At 43.3% G+C, this 22,138-nt stretch overlaps 1 protein-coding gene across 3 annotated transcripts; it reads left to right on the top strand.

The window, feature by feature from the left end:
* Positions 1 to 9,333: 9,333 nt before the first annotated feature.
* HNRNPH3 (heterogeneous nuclear ribonucleoprotein H3) lies at positions 9,334 to 20,487 on the top strand. Of its 3 annotated transcripts, none has more exons than XM_089687746.1 (12): positions 9,334 to 9,490; positions 13,013 to 13,096; positions 14,136 to 14,294; positions 14,416 to 14,559; positions 15,199 to 15,337; positions 15,700 to 15,896; positions 16,191 to 16,274; positions 16,688 to 16,800; positions 17,552 to 17,687; positions 17,785 to 17,889; positions 17,997 to 18,086; positions 20,269 to 20,487. In XM_089687746.1, exons 2-12 carry the CDS (start codon positions 13,018 to 13,020, stop codon positions 20,307 to 20,309), a joined length of 1,287 nt encoding a protein of 428 aa, XP_089543872.1. In that variant the 5' UTR covers positions 9,334 to 9,490; positions 13,013 to 13,017; the 3' UTR covers positions 20,310 to 20,487. The 3 variants fall into 3 exon arrangements, with proteins under 3 accessions (XP_089543872.1, XP_089543871.1, XP_089543873.1); XM_089687745.1 differs by lacking the exon at positions 20,269 to 20,487 and adding an exon at positions 19,836 to 20,150; XM_089687747.1 differs by lacking the exons at positions 9,334 to 9,490; positions 13,013 to 13,096; positions 14,136 to 14,294; positions 15,199 to 15,337; positions 20,269 to 20,487 and adding an exon at positions 19,836 to 20,150 and having other exon boundaries at positions 14,433 to 14,559.
* Positions 20,488 to 22,138: the final 1,651 nt, after the last annotated feature.

Below are 22,138 nucleotides of genomic sequence, written 5' to 3'. Positions count from 1 at the left end.
TTTCTGTCCAATTTCTGCCCAATTTCTTTTAGATTTACTTTCAACTATGTAGTAGGGCACAGGGGCAGACTGACCATTTGGAAACTCGGGCACTGCCTGAGGGCCCGGGGTCAGTAAGGGGCCTCATGAGATGCCCCTGGTACCTTTTTCATAGGCTTTTTTGAGTTTGGGCAAGGACACAGGGGCCCCATGAGTTGTCAGTCCGCCCCTGGTAGGGCAGCACAGTGGCTAAATGGTTAGCACTTCCGCCTGGCAGTACTAGAGTCGTTGGTTCAAATCCCAGCCACGGCACCTCCTGCCTGGAGTTTGCATGTTCTCCCTGTGCCTGCGTGGGTTTCCTCCGAGTACTCCAGTTTCCTCCAACACTCCAAAGACATGCTGGTAGGTTAATTGGATCCTGTCTAAATTGGCCCTAGTATGTGTATGTATGAATGTGAGTTACGGACCTTACATTGTACACCCCTTGAGGGTTTAGGACTGCTGTGAATGTACAATATATATGTAAAGTGCTGCGTAAATGGACAGCGCTATATAAATACCTGAAATAAATAAATGTAGTGCAAGGGCCTGCCTAACTGGATACAATTGAAAGTATTGTTTAGGTTTGACCTCGTATTATGTGTTTTTTGGTAAATCTAAAGCAAAAATCTCAAGAAAATTGTATAATGTATGGCTAGCCTTAGGCCTCATTCACATGGGCATACACACACATGCACCTGTATCTACAACCCAGCTGCATGCAGGCAGCCTATTTAAATCTGACAGTCAGCTGGACACATGGATCTTCAAGCTCATCCTGAAATGTACATGTGTGTAGGTGCAATGCACTGATGTACATAGTCTATGTACATTCTGATGCATGCTTCGAACTTTGTTGTTCAGGAGCGGCTTGGCAAGAGGAATACGACATTTGAAGCCCATGTCCAGGATCCGGCTGTGTGTGGTGGCTCTTGATGCACTGACTCCAGCCTCAGTCCACTCTTTGTGAAAGTCCCCAACACTTTTGAATGGCTTTTTCCTGACAATCCTCTCCAGGCTGCGGTCATCACTGCTGCTTGTGCACCTTTTTCTTCTACACTTTTCCCTTCCACATAACTTTCTATTAATGTGCTTTGATACAGCACTTTGGGAACATCCAACTTCTTTTGCAATTACCTTTTGAGGCTTTCCCTCCTTGCGGAGGGTGTCAATGATGGTTTTCTGCACAACTGTCAGGTCAGCAGTCTTTCCCATTATTGTGATTCCTACTGAACCAGACTGAGAGACCATTTAAAGGCTCAGGAACCCTTTGCAGGTGTTATGGCTTTACCACATGCCGCCCAGCCACTGTAGAAATACAGTGTCAGGGCGCCACGGCTGGGCAAAACCACATTTTAAAACAGGTAGGGGGCGCGTGCGAGGCGCGCTTCCCGCCCTACCTGTCCCGCCAATCATGGCCGCGAATGTCAGTCGCCGGGGCACAGCCGGTCGTTACCGGCTATGTCCCGGTGATTAGCGGCAATCAGTGACAGAGAGCACAGCTGCAGTAGTTGTGCTTTCTGTCAGCTCCCTGGCAGCTCCTGACACGCTGATCGGGACAGAAGAGTTTATCTGTCCCAATCAGTGGTGTTCCCTGCAGTACACACCCCCGCCCCCTAGTAAAACACTCCCCTCACACAGTTAACCCTTTCACTGAATAATAAAGTTAACCCCTTCCTCCCCAGTGCCATTAGTACAGTGTCAGTGGGGTTTTTTTGCACTGATCACTGTATTGGTGTCACTGGGGATGTCAGTGACCCCAAGTCAGTTCCCCCCCAGTGTCAGAATGTCCGCCGCAGTCCCGCCATAAGTCGCTGATCACCGCCATTATTAGTATAAAAAAATGTTTTAAATCCCAGTATCTTTCCCGCCATTTGTAAACGCTATAACTTTCACGTAAACCAATTAATTTACACGTATTTTTTTTAGCAAAGACATGTCGCAGAATGCATTTTGGCAGAAATTTATGACTAAATTTGATTTTTAGATTTTTTTTTACTAGACATGTTTTATAGCAAAAAGTCCAAAATATTGTTTTTTTTCCTCAAAATTGTCAGCCTTTTTTTTTATAGCGCAAAAAATAAAAACTGCACAGGCGATCAAATACCATTGAAAGAAAGCTCAATGTGTGGGGGAAAAAAGTATGTAAATTTCATTTATGAACCGTATTGCATGACCGCGCAATTGTCCATTAAACTAGCGCAATGCTGTATAGCAAAAAAATGGTGTAAATTGTAGTATCTATACCGGGTGTCGGCAACCCGCGGCTCCAGAGCCGCATGCGGCTCTTTTTCATCTTTGCTGCGGCTCCGGAGCACACTGCCCACCAGGTGGTCGGCAAGCCGCAGATCGCGAGCCACATGCGGCTCTTCTGTGTGCCGGGCGCCCGCTCCCCTCCCTCCTCAAAAATCCGGCCCACGGAGCGTGGAACATTGGCTGTCAGGATGTAGGTGGGGCAGCCAGGATGTAGGCGGGGCAGAGTGACGAACTCCTCTCTCAGTCCGCCCTGAAGACCAGAACGGCGCGGGAACACAGCGAGAGGAACGCGCGGAGCAAAGGTAAGTGAATTGAGACAATATGGGGGATGAATTACTATGTGGGGGATGAATTACTGTGTGGGGGATGAATTACTATGTGGGGGATGAATTACTATGGGGGATGAATTACTATGTGGGGGAAGAATTACTATATGGGGGATGAATTACTATGGGGGAAGAATTACTATATGGGGGTTGAATTACTATGGGGGAAGAATTACTATATGGGGGAAGAATTACTATATGGGGGATGAATTACTATATGGGGGAAGAATTACTATATGGGGGATGAATTACTATATGGGGGATGAATTACTATGGGGGAAGAATTACTATATGGGGGATGAATTACTATGGGGGATGAATTACTATATGGGGGATGAATTACTATGGGGGAAGAATTACTATATGGGGGATGAATTACTATATGGGGGATGAATTACTATGGGGGATGAATTACTATGTGGGGGATGAATTACTATGGGGGATGAATTACTATGGGGGATGAATTACTATATGGGGGATGAATTACTATGGGGGATGAATTACTATATGGGGGATGTATTTTCAGTTTTAAAAATGTGGCTGTCAAAATAAATTTCAATCGTGGTTTTGGCGAGATTTGGCTCAGTTGAAAAAAAAGGTTGCCCACCACTGACCTAAGGCTATGATTGTGATTATGAAGATACACTGTGGCCCTGATTAACCCTTTGCTTACTGGGCCCTTAAACCCCCTTCATGACCAGAGTGCTTTTTGCAATATATGCAGTGTCGGATTTGTTATAAATGTTGCAATGGTTTTGCGGCTCCCAGTCTTTTTTTTCCCTTCGGAAACGGGTCCAAGTGGCTCTTTATGTCTTAAAGGTTGCAGACCCCTGATCTATACCATAGTTTGTAGACGCTATAACTTTCACACAAAGCAATCAATATACACTTATTGGGATTTTTTTTACCAAAAACATGTAGCAGAATACATTTTGGCCTAAATTTATAACTAACTTTGAGTTTACTATTTATTTTTTATATCTGAAAGTAAAAAATATTGTTTTTCTTCAAAATTTTTGGTCTTTTTTTGTTTATAGCGTGAAAAATAAAAAGCGCACAGGTGATCAAATACCACCGCAAGAAAGCTCTATTTGTGTGAAAAAAAGGATGTAAATTTCGTTTGGAAGCAGCATTGCATGACCGCACAATTATCAGTTGAATTAGTGCAGCGCCAAGGAGCAAAAAGAGGCCTGGTCATTAACCTCCCTGGCGGTTTTCCCGAGTGTAGCTCGGGGTAGAATTTCTATACCACAAGCGGTAACCCCAAGCTACACTCGGGCTTACCATGCGGCGATGCTCTGGGGGTCCCTGCAGCACTTACCTTGTCCTTCGTTCCCACGATGTGTCCCCTGCAGCGTCCCCGGCCATCTCCTCCGGCCGATGCCGGCATCCGGCTTCTGTGTTCCGGTCCCCGTGACGTCGGGACGTACGGGCGCCGGCGGCGGCGGGAAATTTAAAAAATTTAAAAAAATGTCATTTTTTTTTTTCAATTTTAAATAGTAAAACATTGCTGTTTCATCCCATTTCACATACATATTGTCCCTAGTGCTTTGCCCTGTGCCCTGCCTGCATTTTGTCTGTTCTTTCTGCCTGGAAACTTAGAAAAGTCCATGGCGTCCAAAAAGCGTCCATTTACGTCAAAAGCGGTTTTAGACCGGCTAGAGAACAGCGATAGTAAATCAGAACCACTTACAGAATTGAGTGATAATGATTCGTGGGGAAATTTTCCTAAAAATTACAGCCTACAATAAAAAACTATTTCCATGCGAAAAAATGGTACCGCTTTCAGCACAAAAAATCAGAAGGAATCATACCGCCAAGGAGGTTAAGGGGGGTAAATCCTCAGGAGGGCAAGTGGTTAATTAGCTCATTAGAGTGGGATACTTTGAGCCAAGAATATTGCACCTTTTCACAATATTCTAAGTTTCTGAGATTGTGGATTTGGGGTTTTCATGAGCTGTAAGCCATAATCATCACAATTATGACAAATCACGGCTTAAACTATCTTGCTTTGCATGTAATGAGTCTATCTCATATATTAGTTTCACCTTATAAATTGCATTACTGAAATAAATGAACTTTTGCACAATATTCTAATTTTTTGAGTTTCACCTGTACATGCAACACTTGTTCATCCTGCGCAGGTGAAGACGTGCTTTACACAGGTGTACAAATCACCTGTGTGAATGACGCTTAACCAGTTGTCTACCAAAGTACATTTATAAACTTCATGGTAAGCAAGTGGTTGAATCAAGCTCACCGCTGCAGCCAGTAAAGGGCTTTCCGATAAAAGTGATCACTTTTTTGGGGTTTTTAAAGGGCCTCCGCCGGCAGCAGCCATGGTGGTTCCCAGGCTCTCCTATTCCACCATGGAGCCCAGGACTACGGGAAACTGCTTCCCTGATGAGTGCAGGAGGAACTCAGGGAACATCTGCTCCACGATCCCTCTTGCAACTACTCAAATAGTCCAAGCGCACAGTTATCACTCCTTGTCTAGCGTAGCCAAGAGTACCTGTCACCTGTCCAGGCTGACCTATAGGGGGCTTGTTGGCCCCCTTAAAAAAAGGTAAAAAATAAAAGTTTTTTTTTAAATTGTATAAAATAAAAATAATAAAAAAAAATTAAAGCACCTTTGTCACTCCTGTACACACCCCATATAAGAAGCACTGTGTAAGGTGAGCACATGTATGTAAACATCAATTGCCCTCCACATGCGAGATATTTTTGCAAATGTCAGAGCGAGAGCAATAATTCTAGGGACATAGATAACGGTTAACTCGAAACTGATGACTTGTGAAGGCATGTAATGTGTCACCTATGGAGAATATTGGATACTGTAGTTTTTTGCAATTCCATAAGCGTGTCGAATTGTAAGAAATGATATGCTTCATACTATTTACTTCATGTAACTCTTTTAAATTTTACCAAAAAAATTGGGTATTGTGTTTGTTTGCACTAAATTTAATTTTAGTGTATTAGTGTATTTTTCCGGGGAAATTTGTGTTTGACAAAAATTTGTGCAACGTAAAAATTGCAACTACCCCCATTTTATTCTCCAGGGTCTCTGCTTTTAGAAAATACATATTTTGGGGTGGGGGGTGTTACAGTGATTTCTACAAAAAAAAGCGCAGATTTTAACATGTATGAAATAACTGCCTCAGTAGAATTAAATCTTTCAACGGGGACAGATTTTGCAGTGACAACTGTCTTAGATGTTCCTAGGCTGGAAATACAACATGATATGAGGGGACATGAGTGGAACTTTTATCCCATTGCTAGAGGTAAGTTAGACTTTCTATGGCTCTACTCATACACTCACCATACACGTTATAATCTGATTGTACAATCTTCTGTAGATCTACCAAAGCTATGAGGATCTGAACTATACAATCAATGTGTATCAAAGAGAGCAGGCCTTTTCTCTACATCGTCTCTTCTCGGCCAGGATTCTGTCACCCCTGGGCTCATTTGGAGGTTGCTAGTGGTTCCTTAAAGCGGAGTTCCACCTGAAAAAAAAAAATAAGTCAGCAGCTACAAAAACTGTAGCTGCTGACTTTTAAAATACAAACACTTACCTGTCCCTCGGTCCAGCGGTGTCCTCACCACAGCTGGTTTCACTGGCTGTCTTCTCTCCCTGGCGCCAGCATCTTCAGTGTGGGCACCCAGTTGTGACAGCTTGCGGCTCCACAGCTGGGTGCCCACTGCACATGTGCGAGAAGCACTGCACTGTGTGAATAGCCCCGTAGTCTTCTGGGACCTGTCATGTGTCCCAGAAGACTACGGGGAGGACAACCTCCACTTCTAATCGCCTAGGCCAGTGATGGCGAGCCTTTTTGAGCCCGAGTGCCCAAACTGCAACCCAAAACCAACTTATTTCTTTCAAAGTGCCAACACTGCAATGAAACCTGAATATCGAGCTTTTGGTTTAGAAAAAACAACTCGTACAGTAGTGCAAACTAATTAACAGTACAGGGATGACCAGAGACTGCGGACAGTACAGGGGTGACCAGAGACTGCGGACAGTACAGGGATGACCAGAGACTGCGGACACAGTACAGGGATGACCAGAGACTGCGGACACAGTACAGGGATGACCAGAGACTGCGGACACAGTACAGGGATGACCAGAGACTGCGGACACAGTACAGGAGATGACCAGAGACTGCGGACAGTACAGGGATGACCAGAGACTGCGGACAGTACAGGGATGACCAGAGACTGCGGACACAGTACAGGGATGACCAGAGACTGCGGACACAGTACAGGGATGACCAGAGACTGCGGACACAGTACAGGGATGACCAGAGACTGCGGACACAGTACAGGAGATGACCAGTGACTGCGGACAGTACAGGGATGACCAGAGACTGCGGACACAGTACAGAGATGACCAGAGACTGCGGACACAGTACAGGGATGACCAGAGACTGCGGACACAGTACAGGAGATGACCAGAGACTGCGGACACAGTACAGGGATGACCAGAGACTGCGGACACAGTACAGGGATGACCAGAGACTGCGGACACAGTACAGGGATGACCAGAGACTGCGGACACAGTACAGGGATGACCAGAGACTGCGGACACAGTACAGGGATGACCAGAGACTGCGGACAGCACAGGGATGACCAGAGACTGCGGACAGTACAGGGGATGACCAGAGACTGCGGACAGTACAGGGGATGACCAGAGACTGCGGACAGCACAGGGATGACCAGAGACTGCGGACAGCACAGGGATGACCAGAGACTGCGGACAGTACAGAGATGACTGCTGACCTTTGGGGAGGGAGGGGGAGCGGGTACCTGAATTTGACAGGTACCCGCTCTTACTTCCGCAGAGTTTTTTTTTTATCTTACCTGTTCCTTTATCCAGCTGCGCGCTGTCTTCCCGGCTTCTGTAGTGTGGGCGCTCGTCGGACAGCCGGATGCCCAGTGCGCATGCGCGAGAAGCGCTGTGCTTTGTGATTGGTCCGGCGGCTTCTGGGATCTGTCATGTGTCCCAGGTACCGCCTTACCATTCACAAAGAGCACTGCTTCTTGTGCATGCGCACTTGGGACCCGGCTGTCACGCACACTACAGCCGGGAAGACAGCGCGCCGCTGGATTCTCCTGGCGTGCCCACAGATAAGGCTCGGCATGCCGGCTGTGGCACGCGTGCCACGGGTTCGCCATCACTGGCCTAGGCGATCACAGCATAAGTGGGAGCGGATACCTGTCAAAGGTGCCAATCCTTAATGGGGAGCGGGGGACAAAGTCTTAAAGCTGAACTTCACCTTTTGGGTGGAGCTCCGCTTTAAAGTATAGCTCAAAGCAAAAATTTGGTTTTGGATGGGGGGGAGGGTTAGAACACCTGTCAGGATTTTATTATTGTCTGTGCCCTTGTTAGGGGATTTTGCCCTCTTTGTTATGTTCACTATTATATTACCGAAACTAAAAGTAAATGAAAATCCCACATTTTTGGAATAGTGGGGATGGCTTCTAGCGGGGACTCCCTCACTTTAGAGGCATTTCCTCACTTCCTGTTTTGGCTATGGGACGACAGGAAGTGAAGAGAAATCTCCCATTTGGGACATAGTTGACAAAAATAAATCTTTCAGGGGTTATAACTTTCCCTTGCTTTATTAACCACCTCTCGCCTGCCATATAAGGAAATGACGGGTGCAAGGTGGTTCTGTTGTTCTGGGAGGACGTCATATGATGTCTTCCCATTCTAACCGCGCAGCGCGGCGATCGGCGGTGCGCTGTGTCCCTCGGACACATCCGATCAATGGAAAAAGCCTAAGATTTCGGCTCGGTCATGTGATCAGCTGTGTCCAATCACAGCTGATCGCATGTAAACAGGGAAATGCCAGTTATCAGCATTTCTTTCCTCATGAGCTGTCACACTGACAGCTCAAGAGGAGAGGAGAGCCGGTAATCGGCATTCCTCGGACGGGACATCTACACTGATCATCAGGGCACTGATGATCAGTGTAGCCCCAGCAGTGCCACCTGTCAGTGTGCATCAGTGTCAGCTGCCAGTGCCCAGCAGTGCCACATCAATGCCATATATCAGTGCTCATCTGAGCTGCCTTTCAGTGTCACCTATCAGTACCAGTCAGTACTGCTTATCAGTGCAATATATGAGTGGCACCTATCAGTGCCCATCAGTGCAGCCTCATTAGCGCACATCAGTGAAGGAGAAAAATCACTTATTTACAAAATTTTAAAATAAAAACTAAGAAGAAAAAACTTTTTCAAAATTTTCAGTTGTTTTTGGTTTGTTTAGTAAAAAAAAAATACCCAGAGGCGATTAAATACCACCAAAATAAAGCTCTGTCTCAAAAAATAACACTTTCATATGGGTACAGTGTTGCATGACCGCGCAATTGTCAAAGTGTGACAGCGCTGAAAGCTGGAAATTGGCCTGGGCAGGAAGGGGGTATAAGTGCCCTGTAGGCTAGTGGTTAAACAAAATTGCCGTTTTGTTCTATTTGATGTCAGCAGAGGGAAATCTCCAGCTGCAATGTCAGTGGGCACACAGTGGAATTAGGTGCAGACATGGTTCGTGAATGTAGTTGTATTCAGCATACGAGCAGATTGCTTAACTCCATGGACACGTGTTTTATTGATGGGAAACATCACTGTAACGTATTGGGGAGGCTGCCTGCAGTAGAACACACCCCTCCAATAAGATGGCTCCTGCTGTGAGAACAGGAAGCACGCCCACCCCCATACTGCTCCCTCCCGTGAGGCGTCACTTCCTTCCGCCCTTTCCCGCTCTCCAGGCTAAACGGTGGTGACGCAAACACGCCGCACGTCCCGCTCCACGAGTGGTGTGTATGAAAGGAGTGTCCGGCCCTCGCCAATCTCTCACTCCGCGCGCCCGTTCTCTTCTCAAACATCAGGTAAGTGAACTTCGCCGAGAACCGCCCTCCGACGTGCGTCCGTTCCCCACGGTGTGTACCGGCTGGTGGCCCGGGACACGTGTACAGCTCCAGCCCGTCATAGGCGGGTGGGGTTCGGGCCTATTCTGCGGCGCGGTTAGGTTCTGAGGTGAGTATGGAAAGTTTCCTCAGTGCACGGAGCTGGGACGGCGGATAGACCGCGGTCGCCATTTTGTGGCTGTGCACAATAGCAGGTGGGGGGCGGCGTGGTGCGGCCTGGCTGTGTTCTGGGACCTCGTGGTGGAGGGCTGGGCTCGACGGGTGTACGGCGGCCCATGTGTGTCTGCAGCTTCTTCCTTCATATCACCCGGCCTGCCTGCTGTGTGTACTGTACAGGGCCGGACTAATCCGGGCACCTTAACGCTGGAGGAAGGATCTTCTATTGCGGGCAATGGGCAGTACATGGGATGACGAGACTCTTCATATCGGGGGAGATCCGTGATGTCTGCGGGGGGTGAGAGGAGGCCGGTAGCCTGTCTATAGACCGGCCTTCGCTCTCTTCCTAGATCTGGTATAACCTGAACTTCCTCCCGCGTGTGCTGTGCAGGAGGCGCCACTCACCCCCCACTTCCCCTCCTCCTGTCTCGTCTTTGTCCTGATCCTCCTCTCCAGGCAATCCTGCCTATATATGACACCTGGCCCCAGACTGGCTTCTCCTCCTCTACACTGTTATAGATTGTATATTGGTGGCATTGCTGCCTATATATGAAGGGCCACCTGGTCCCAGGCTCTCCTCTACACTTAGATTGTGTATTGGTCCCATTGCTGCTCTGAATTGTACCTTTTTAAAGCGATGTTAAACACCAAACGCCTTGCAGCTTTCCAATCATCAGATGTGGCTGCAATTTTTTTTTCGCCTGGTGATCTGACCAGTTACATCCCGTATTAGAGCGCCCCCACTCTGGATGGAGGAGGACAGCGGCATTGACAGTCTAGGGGGGGGGGGGGTAGTGTTACTGGACTAGCAGTTTTAATCGCACTAACACATTTCAAATCCAGCTCACACTGTAGTTGCAGTGACCATTTTTTTTTTTTTTTTTTGGGATAAAGGATTTAAATGAAAGCTGATCATTGAGTATTCCTGCTAGTGATGGATTGTCTCAACCCTCCTAAACATTTGCAGGGAAGCTTTTTATGTTCAAAAACCAACATACTGGTCAGATCACAAGATGAAAATAAGAGTAGGAAAAAAAGTGAATGCAGCCAGAGCATCTAGGAATGAATAAACTGCCACACATTGTTTGCATTTGGGTTTAATGCTGCTTGATCCAATTCTGATAATGCCCCTCCCTGTTTGATGTGATCTGTAGGGGTGAGTTCACACTTGACTTTATTTCTAACTCTTGCCAAACGCCCCTATAGCGTTTCACAGGTGTGTTGGGAAGCGTTTTTAATGCTACCTAAACGCCCTATGTGTGGTTTTGAGGAGGTTGATAGGCGTTTGCCAAGTGTTAAAACCGCACCACAAACGCCTATAATGAAGTTAAATGGTGTTAATGCTCTGCAACCCCAGGTGTTTGCGGATTGGCACCATAGACTTGAATGGGAGGCTTCAACTCCTGACTGGACACGAGGCTTTAGTTCTGCTGCGACACAATGCGTATGCTTCAGTGTGCACAGCACTGTGTGCTGCCAAGTGCAGAATTTTCATACACGTTTGAGAAGCGTTAAAAATGCTTCCCTGACGCCTGCTGACAAAGCTAGTGTGCACTGAGCCTAATTTTCACTGTTAGTGTCCGGTCACACCTGTGCAATTTGCAAATTGAAATCGCATCTAGTGAATGTCAGTGTCTTTAAAATGTGCGGTTTGCTGCAGCGGGACTTCTAAAGTAGTTCTTGCATTACTTTTTCTGCAGTTTTGGTACACTTTCACATACATAGAATGTAATGGAAATCGCACTGCAAATTGCAAGAAATCAATGAAAATCTTCACACAGCAATGAAATCTTCAGAAATCACACCTGGAATTGCGCTGAAATTGCACACATCACGTGATTTTAAATCACAGCAGTGCGCTGACTTGCACAAATCATAACCAGAAGATGCAGGTGTTAGGCTGTAATGGTTTGACATCTTAACCACTGTGATATATTGCAGCTTACCAGTCAGTCATATGTGTAGTGGTCGCAATTTTATTTTTAAGGCTTCTCCCCTTTAAATTGTTTGTAAGCTCTCACCTTGTAAAACCCATTCGGTTTAAAATATAAAAGGTAAAACATTTGTGTATAGATATAAAAAAATCCCATTACCCCCCCCCCTTTTTTTTTTTTAACAAGTAATCACATTCCCTTTGTTTACAGCATAGAGTTGAGGGAGAAGGAGCAGCAGCACACTGAGCTTCCCAGTGAATGGTTGTGCAGGAAGGGGTGTCATGGAAAGTCTGGCCATCAGAGGAGACTAGGCTGAGTTTCCAGCACAGCTAGAGAACTGACCACGTTGTGATGTCATGCCTAGTGTGGTTAGTTGGTCAGTTTGTACTAGGAAATCTGGGACTGGCAGGAACGCCAGATACCTCACACAAAGGAAGCAATACAAAGAGTACAGGAGACTTTCATATAAGTACATGGTACTTAAGAGATACTTTAAGAATATATGTTTGGTTTACATATCCTGTAAGGCCCATTTCACACGGATTCCTAAAATGCCATGTTTTTAGGTGTTCAGGCTTTTTCTTTTTAGATCTCAATACAGTCCAATTTTTTTTTTTTTTTTTTCTTTTAAGCCCACAAATCCTACATAAAAACAGGCAGAAGACCGTATAGTAAAATGTGTGCACGCATATGCAAACACGTTAACTTTTTGAGATATGTCGAAATAAATGCACTTTCGACACATCTCAAAAATTTAACTTGTTTGCGTGTGTGCGCAAGCACATTTTACTGTACTGTCTTTCGCCTGTTTTTATGCAGGATTTTTTTTTTTGCCGAGAATCTGATGTTCGTACATTAGTACTGTATGTAAGCAGCGTTTTTTTTCACATGGTGTCTGTTAGTGACTCACGTCCTGTTTCTTTTTTTTTTTTTTTTTTTTTCCCCCCCCCATGTGAGATCTGCAGATTAAACTCTACATCCTTGGGTGGCTACACTCACTTCTCTAACTATAGAGGGATCCATAGTTGTCACATAGGTTGGGTTTTAAACATGTCTGCTTTTGTTCGTCTCATTACACGGAGGGGGATGGATGTATGCATTTGCTTTGCTGTTTCTGTAACGTGATGCCGTTGTACGTTTGGATTGCATAGAACATGAAATTGGCTTTTGTTACATAAAAATGCTCAATACTGGAGTAGCTGGTGCTTTTGTTTCAGTCTTGTTTGCTGGTTGCTGTGGTTGTGTTAATTACAGGCTCTTCGCAGCAGGTCTGGAAAATACTTGCCTTCTAGGCAGTCGCTTCATAATGCAAAAGCTTTGTTCATATTTCAATATTTTTGGTATTAAACACTTTTTTTTTCTAAATTCACACAAAAAAAATTTTCTTCTTCAGAAAAAATGGCCGATGAATGCATTGTGAGAGTTCGTGGTTTGCCATGGTCCTGCACCCGGGAAGAGGTACTGGAGTTTTTTTCAGGTTAGTAAAACAAAAATTAAACCACCTTTCTGGTAATTTCCACATGAACTTACAGCCTGATTCCATCATTTTAATTTCTTTCACTTTAATATTATGCTGAAATTTCCATTACAGCTCTTGTAGTTTGCCCTGATTTAATCACTTTTTCTGGCACTCTGTAGTGTGGTATTGCGATGTGACCGAAGGTGCCTAGGTATCATTCCTGCGTTCTTTGTTAGGAATGCATTGTGTGGACCTTTAAGTAGTCTGCTTGACCACATAAGGGTCATTTCAGAAACCTGCAGGAGCAAATGTAACTGATGGATGTTCCCATCACTGCTTTCTGATTGTAAAGAAAGCTAAGTTGAAAGTGACTGCATGTTACTACTATGTTGCTGAGCTGGCCATGCACATACAGAGATTGGTAGCAAACTGATGTGTTCAGAACAGCAGCATTTTTGCTGATTTACATGGCACTGTACAAAATAAAACAATCAGGCTGAGTAATAAGCATCTCTTTATACTGACCAGCATTTCTCAAGCAGTGTGCAATTACTGCCACTCTAAGTAACCGCAAACACAAGTTATCTTTTAATCAATGTGAGAGGGAACTTCACTGACTGCCATTGTGAGAGCACATCTTTTTGCCTGATTACCAGTGTGAGGGGGGTCCTACAATTACCACCACTGTAAGAGGGCATTTCTTCATTCCCCACTACTAGAATTGGGAAATACACAATTCTCAGCCCAATTTTCTGCTCTATGCTGTAAAACCAGTCCCTGCCACCTCTTTATGCCTGTCAATTACGTTCACCTGACGTCAAGTTCAATGCAGAGTGTTAGCTGTACATTGGACATGAGGATGCCAAGGAATAGTCCACTATGGGAGAGGGCAATCTGTTAAACTGCTTTCCTGTTCCCTAGCATTTAACATTTTGCAGTGCGGGTACAGAACTCACTGCAAGGGACTTTTTTTTTTTTTTTTTTTTTGCCTGGAGCGGTTTTACCAATAGTAGCAAATGTTTTTGGCATCTAACTTGGGACCTTCCTCTTAAAACAGCGGACTGCTCTATTGCTGATGGAGCTGGTGGCATTCATTTCACAATGTCCAAGGAAGGTCGTCCTAGTGGAGAAGCCTTTATTATATTGGAAACAGAAGAAGATCTTAAAAAGGCCCTAGAAAAAGACCGGAAATATATGGGTCACAGATATATAGAAGGTAAAGCTCTGTCAACACGTTTCTCATTTCCTGCTTTCAGCTATGCTGTAGAATAAACATGCTGTTTTATCCGTGTATGTGCTATGCAAAAGAGGTTTGACTACATATCACACTGTTGCAGTTTTCAAGTCAAACAACACAGAAATGGAATGGGTCTTAAAACACAGCAATGCTGGTGACTCTGAGTCCTCCACGGATGGAACTGTGAGGCTTCGCGGTCTACCCTTTGGCTGCAGCAAAGAAGAGATTGTGCAGTTTTTCTCAGGTACTTGTAGTTTCGTAAAATCTGTAATTCTTAGGTCTGGGAATTCAGGAATATAACTATAGCCTAAGTCAGATCTTTTTTTGATTTATAAGTAGTTCTTTAACATAACGCACTGAAGGCCATTAAGCCTAAAACACAAGTTGCCCTGTACATCAGCTATTAACATTTTACAAATTGTTTACAGAACGGGATATTTGAGATGACATTTGCTAAGCAGCTATGGAATATGAATAAATTCATTCTACACTTGCAGCTAAATGCAGATGGCTTCCGTTTTAACGTTGGTAATGCCAGCAATGTTTATTTCAACATCTCTAAAATACCTTCAGTTCTGATTTTGCTCTGTTTTTTGTTTTGTAAATGTTTTTCATAGCTTTTGTCTTCCATATATGCCACTTGTGTTTTTTGGTTTATTGGGCTTTTGATCTCGTAGACTATACTTTCATAAATTTGTATACTGGTAATGTTCTTGTTAATGTAGATAACATTGTGGGGTGGTGGGATAAAGCCATAGTTGTAATGTAAACTGATGTTAGGCTATTGGGATTTTTATTTAAAGTTGTTAGTATTGTTAAGATGGGTTTGTTTCAGCCTTTAACACTGTTCCCCTTGACGGGGTTATTTGTCCTTGGGTTAAAGGGTTGAGAATCGTGCCAAATGGGATAACATTGACGGTGGACTACCAGGGGAGAAGCACAGGGGAGGCCTTCGTACAGTTTGCTTCAAAGGAGATAGCAGAAAAAGCTCTGGGGAAACACAAGGAAAGAATAGGGCACAGGTGGGGATGGACAGAACGGGATCGGTCTTCTGTTATTCTTTGTTTTTATTTTGTTTTGTTGTTTTTGTTTTATTATTTTATTTATTTTTTGGGGCTTCATGGTGGTGGGAGGGGGTTCTGATTTTAAGAAAAAAAAAAAAAAAAAAACAAACAAAAAAAAACCCTTTTTGTTCGGTCAGTATAACAATGCAAATTGGTATCTCTTCTCTTCAACCGCTTTCTTTAAGAATCAGCTTCACATTTTCTGAGCTTCTAAATCTTGATTGTACAAATGCTTTGGCTTTTATAGTCTGTGAAGCCACTAATTTTTATACATTTTATTTTACAAGAATACTGACTTTTCTTTTAAAATGGTTGCATAGATACATTGAAATATTTAAAAGTAGCAGAAGTGAAATCCGTTCATCCTATGATCCACCTCGAAGAATGATGGGAGGACAGCGTCCAGGTCCTTATGATCGACCAATGGGTGGCCGTGGTGCCTATTACGGAGCTGGCCGAGGCAACATGTATGATCGTATGCGAGGAGGAGGAGGTGGTGGCGGCGGTTATGGTGGTGGTAAGTCCTGTTATAAGCTATATGTTGTGTCTGTTTTAACTAGTAGCAGGCTGCTTGTCTGTCTTGTATTTTTGAGCTTAGTTTGCTTTCTGCATCAATCCTTTTGAAAAAGCTTATTTTAAGTTAGCTGGTGCAAAGGGCTATGAAGCTAATAATGGGGGGGGGGGGGGGGGATGGATCAAACCTAGTAGCCCTGGGCAACACTGGCATTACACCACTCTGCTTGCCATAATAATTTTAAAATTGTATATGCAATTCTCTTAACTCAGCCTGCTATTGTGATTTTGTTTCTAGGTTATGGTGGATTTGAGGAGTACAGTGGCTATAACAACTATGGTTTTGGAGATGGCTTTGATGACCGACTTAGAGAAAGCAGAGGTTTGTTTCCCTTAACTGTTGTCATGGTGGTAAGATGTATCAGTAGAACATACCTGCATTATTTGTGTCATCTTAAAAATGACTAGAGGGCAACTTCTATGAATCTGAGCAATCAAAAGCAATTCTTTGCAGACACATTAAATGTTGTAAATTGGCAGGTAGTCACATGTTCTATTTACACCATAGAGCCCTGAAACTTTGGGCACTTTGTTTAGCTTTTGCTTCCAGTGCTTAATGGCTGTGCCTCTAACTTTCTAAACTGGCTGGTCGGGATTTGCATAAAAACACCTTTTATAAGTTATTTATATGATTTGCAGAGGGCATGTATAAGATCCTTGTTGAACAGCACTAATGAACCTGAATATTTTGAGGTAACATTTTTTTCTTTTTTTCTTCTTCCTCTAAATGCCTAGGTATGACTCAAGGTTACCCTGGAACAAGTGATGGTGGCACAGGTTTTCACAGTGGGCATTTTGTTCATATGCGGGGCTTACCTTTCCGTGCAACAGAAAGCGATATTGCCAGTGTGAGTGTTTTTTCCTAAAGTTTTGCTCAGAGCTAGTCATGCAAGACTATTGTGCATAGAGCTTGATAAACTAGTGGGTACTTTTATATAGCCACTCTGTCGGGGTGTGGGCAGAATGTCCCCTGTAGAAGACTTTAAACTTGCTGGTCCAGCTCTCATTCATAGAATCTTCCTTTTGTTACACTGCCTTGAAAGCCTTCACGTCTGAAGCTATGCTGGGTGTGTTTGATGCCTGTGTCCTCATGTGCATTTTGGTTCCTTCTTACAAACCTACCTTGTCACAGGACACAACTTGGTGGGGGGATGCAGGCAAGTACCACAAGAACTGTCAGATGTAAAGAGATTTGTGGGGGCAGCAGCATAGGGAAGATTCCATGATTAGGCATTGGACTGGATAAGTATAAAGTACCATGCTTCACAGGTGGCTGAACAAGAGCGAACACTGCTACAGGTCCACCAGCCACACACTACCACAATAGTAATGAACAAATGCCAGCCCAGCTCACAGCTGACTAAGGAAAGCCTAATATGTTGCACTACTGTTGTGTGGTGGTTTTTTTTTTTTTTTTTGTTTGTTTTTTTTTTTTGTTTTTTTGCATAACCCCATCCTTGGCAGGAAATGTTTGGCTAAACCCACCCCCCGACAGGGTCTCTTGTATGTAATGAAATCGCCACTATTTCATTTCACTGAACTAGGAAAGACTGCTGCATCTCAAACCTGATTTACAAAGGGATCTTTCTCTTTTTGTAGTTCTTCTCCCCACTTACACCCATCAGAGTACATATTGACATTGGGGCAGATGGAAGAGCCACTGGAGAAGCTGATGTGGAATTTGCAACACATGAAGATGCAGTAGCAGCCATGTCCAAAGATAAAAACAACATGCGTATGTAAACTTTTTTTTTTTTTTTTTTTTTTTTTTTGTTTTTTTCCCCCCTGCCTTTTTGATATGAAAATGTTTTAATTTTTTTTTTCTTCTCCAGAGCATCGATACATTGAGCTATTTTTAAACTCTACTGCTGGTGGTGGTGCTGGAATGGGCGGTGGAATGGGTAGTGGAATGGGATGCTATGGCAGAGAAACTTTAGGTATGTATACATTAGTACTGTTCATTTAAAGTTTGACACTTCAGTGTATGTTTTGGTGAATAAATGAAGTAAATGCCCTTCCTTTCTTTTGGTGTAATGTGATCCAGATGGTACTGGCTATGGTGCAGTTGGCAGAATGGGAATGACGGGCAACTACAGTGGATGTTATCCAAATCCAGATGGTCTAGGTGGTTATGGTAAGTAAATATTTTTAGGTTTTCCTCCTTTTTTTATACAGTTAAACTTAAACCTCTCACAAATATGGACCATTCAATCCAAGCTTGTATGAAAAGTGCATTGGAAGAGGATGCCTTTTAAAGGAAAATTAATACATGCATAAATGTAAGCAGATTAAGTTATACGGAAATCTCACCTTGCTTCACCTCTCCTTTCTGCCCCCTATTTCTTGTCATGGGCAGGCTCTTTGGTCAGTTGGGAGGGGAAAGGCTAAGCTCAAGGTGTACATAAGTGTATACCTTCAGGTGCTTGGATCTACATTTAGTTTTCACTGAACCTAACCTCTGCTTATGCAGTCTTTACTTTTAGCTTGAGTTGCTCAAGGTTGTAATGCAGGGGTAGGCAATTTTCCCAAGGGGGTCACATGTTAAACTGGGACTCTTGTGGACGACTGGAATGAACGATTAATAACTTGAGACCTGGAGTGGCAGGAGTGCGTGGGGATGTCTCCTAGGCAATGTTCTCTTGCTTGAACTGAGCCTCTCTGCTGTACTGATAGCTCTTGTAACTTCCCACTCAGAGAGGCAGTTGACAGTGAAGGCATGAAGGGCCAAGTGGGGACATCTAAAAGACTGGATGTGGCCCTGGGGCTGCAATTTGCCCAGGTCTAATTTTAAAGGACCATTAACCTTCCAACGCACCTTTTTGTTGTATTTGAAATTCAAAATTAATGTGATCTCTTTGAATGTAATTCCTTAAAGCATGTGGGTCACTCTGGGGATAGCATTGTTTCTATTAAACAGCAAGTGCTATATAGTGAACCTGTTTTCTGTAAGTTCAGCTTAAATAATTCTTCCCTCTGCTCTTCTGAAGTACTCTAGTAGGGAAAAAAAAAAAACCTGTCTACTTCCTAACTGCAACTGGGAGTGCAGTTCTGTCTCCTCTTCCCTGCTTAATCTGTCAGACCTGTGCAAATGTCAGTTGATTTCCTGGCAATCCAGCAGTTCTAAATGAGAGCTTGGTTTGAACCTAATTTTTATTTTAGATTTGCTTGGTAAATTTCCCTTCTGTCTCTGGTAGGTTTTAGCCCCTGAATTTTCTGGGTGATTGCAGCATATCAATATAAATGTCCCTCACTCTTACTACTTTTGCCTTCTGCTGTTCTCCTTGTGACCCTGATGCTGCTACTTTATACTAGTGTCCTTTATAATTTCCATTGCTCCCTTTTATTTGTCACTGATTGAAACATGCCAGAGGAAACCTGGCATATTCGATAAGATTCTGGGGTCACGTGCTGTGAACAGGTCAGTGCTCAGGTGACTGCCTCCCAGATATAACCATGAAATCGCATACTCCTGTGTTTCTTACACACTGTGGCCACTATAATTTTATGCAACTCCCTTTTTTCACCATGCCCTGGCCTCCTTACAGCACTATTTTATATATTTCAATACTTCGAACCATGTTTGTGTGGGTGTGAATGTTCTTCACTGTGGCGCTACATATAATGCTTCCAAACTGCACCACAGATATTTTTTTTTTTTTTCTCGTTTTGAAGGATACAGCTTCTTGGTTCACTGTAATGCTTTACAACTCCTAGATTAGACATGTACTTTAAGTATTATTTCTAGATCTTATGGCTTGTTTGTAAAGTTGCATTTCTATTCAGCAGACTGTTTTGTGCTTAATATATGCAGACAGTGATTTTTTTTTTTTTTTTTTTTTTTTGTCATTTTTAATACAAACTCTATGAAATATTCTCTTTACAGGAAGGGGCAATTCTGGAAACAGTGGGGGCTACTTTGGGCAGCACGATAGCATGGGTACAACTGGATGGCGTGGAATGTACTAGAACAGATTTTGTCTAGAGGCGATCGTGGATGGGAGTTCTTTTTTTTTTTTTTTTTTTTTTTTTTTTTTTTAGTTCTGTTTTTGTGTTTAGCACTTGTACAAAATTTGTACAAGAAAGTTGATCTTAAAACAATTTTAGTGAGCAGAGTACAGTGGACATTGTTACTGTAGAAATCTTCATTTGTTTGAATGCAAACATTTAACTTTGAATAAATTTTTTTTTTATAATCAAAGATGTGTTTTATGCCTAATATTAAGGTTGTAATGGAAACAATCATTGCATTTTTGAGCATGCATTTAGGCACATGGAATACATGTTCTGTAATGCTAAGGACAAGTTTTTTCTTTCAGAAACACTGTCTCAGGAAGATGACAACCCCCCTTATGCCTGAAGGCTTTTCCACAAAGGATGGGGGTGTAATTTTAATGAATTTGTGAATATGAAGCTGCCCTGTTATAATAACCCCAATAGTTTGTTTTTATTTTGTTTTTTTTTAAATAAAATTGTTGTGTAGATTCCTGAACCTGTTAGTTTAACCTATATAAATATGCAAATCCGCTTCAATCCCATCTGGGTTCTTTAGGTTTTTTTGTCTGCTTTGTAAGTTTTTTTGATTATGTTAAAACATACTTTTCAAAAGGGATACATTTTGCCACAATTGCTAACCTCAATTTGCCTAGCCATTATGCTGACCCTTGAGATTCACTGATTCCTGACGATTGTAACACATTCACCAGGGATTTTTACTAGTAATGGTGGCAATCTGTGACTGACAGCGGCGGTCATTCTGACGCTGGGGGGAACTGACTTGGTCTCACTGGCATCCCCAGTGGCACAAATACAGTGATCAGTGCTTTTTAAAAAAAAAAAAAAAAAGCACTGATGCTACTAATGGCACTGGACAGGAAGGGGTTAACACAAGGGGCAATCAAAGGGTTAAATGTGTGCTGTTTTACTATGCTCTGTTCATGTGCTTCACTGTAAGCACACTGCTTTGGATGGCTGTGCACACGAGGTGACAGAACTGTTTTTTGTTTACAAATCATTCTCCCTGTCAGATGCTTGACAATAACCTTGCTGATGGGTAGCCACCAGCTGGGACCTGGTGATTGACAGCTGCGAAATGCAAAAGTGTGTATGTGAGATGGTGCAAAAGAGTGCGGCCCTGTAGCAGTATATTTGCTATAGGGTGGTCAGGAAGTGGGTATGTATAGTTGAAAAAACAGAAGTCTTTATCTACATGTTGGCTTAGTCAATGCCTCAAGGTTTTGAAGCTGCCTGATACGCATGGTGTAGGCAGCTATCTTCATAAGAAGGCTGCAGCGTTTGCATCTGTCCTTCTTAAAGCGGAAACCAGCCTAACATTTTCTGAAACATTTGCTTTTGAGTTTTCTTGTAACTGAGGTATATCAAAAGGTGCTTTCACAGTGTTGCAATTTGACTGCAGCGCAGCTAACCCACACCAAACATGTCTGTAAGCTGCACTGAAATCAAACCACACCGCATCAATGTGAATGTGCCATTTGATGTACCTCAGTTACAAGCACACTCCTGTTTCACAATGTTTAAAAACGTGTCCAGTTTTGGTGTGCTTTTAGAAAGGCTCTTTGGTGTGCTCTCAGGAAGCACACCAAACACACACAGAGCATAATAGCTCTCTATCTGAAAGAGAGCAGTTAAACACCAAACGTGGGTAAACTGTGCTGCTCCTGTTGTGTGGTCAGACCACATTTTACAAGGTAGCTTGTACAGTGAGTGGAGTAGGCTTCTAATCTTCATGCACTTTCACTAGTCTTGCTGTGTTGTGAAATTTGATTGCGTAAAGATGCGTATTTAATTTGTGCAGATCAGCATATTTCTAAAATTCAGCATATATAGCATTTTGTTATGTAGTTCCTATAAACAATGAATGATAAAAAAACACGCATTTGTGAATTTATCTGCGTATCACATGGGGAAAAACTATTCTAGATGGTTCCTCTGCAAGAAAGTGTGTTTTGTTAGGAAACTACAGTAAAGTGTTACTAAACGCATCACCCTATATCTGTCTGCCCCCCAGTACACAACAATGAAATGCTATCTTTGTAAAAATAAACGAATACAAAAAACTGCTAAATGCCTGTTCTCATCAGCAGTTAGAGCAGTCTTGTAACTTCTATCAGTGCCCAGCTGAGCACTGATTATAGCTTGTAGGAGTTATCAGTCTGCCCTGACTGTCCT

Source organism: Staurois parvus, unplaced genomic scaffold (genome assembly GCF_062004578.1).
Source record: "Staurois parvus isolate SC_StPar_1 unplaced genomic scaffold, SC_StPar_1.0 ptg000437l, whole genome shotgun sequence".
Taxonomy (NCBI): Eukaryota; Metazoa; Chordata; class Amphibia; order Anura; family Ranidae; genus Staurois; species Staurois parvus.
This window is presented reverse-complemented; position numbering and strand designations above follow the sequence as displayed.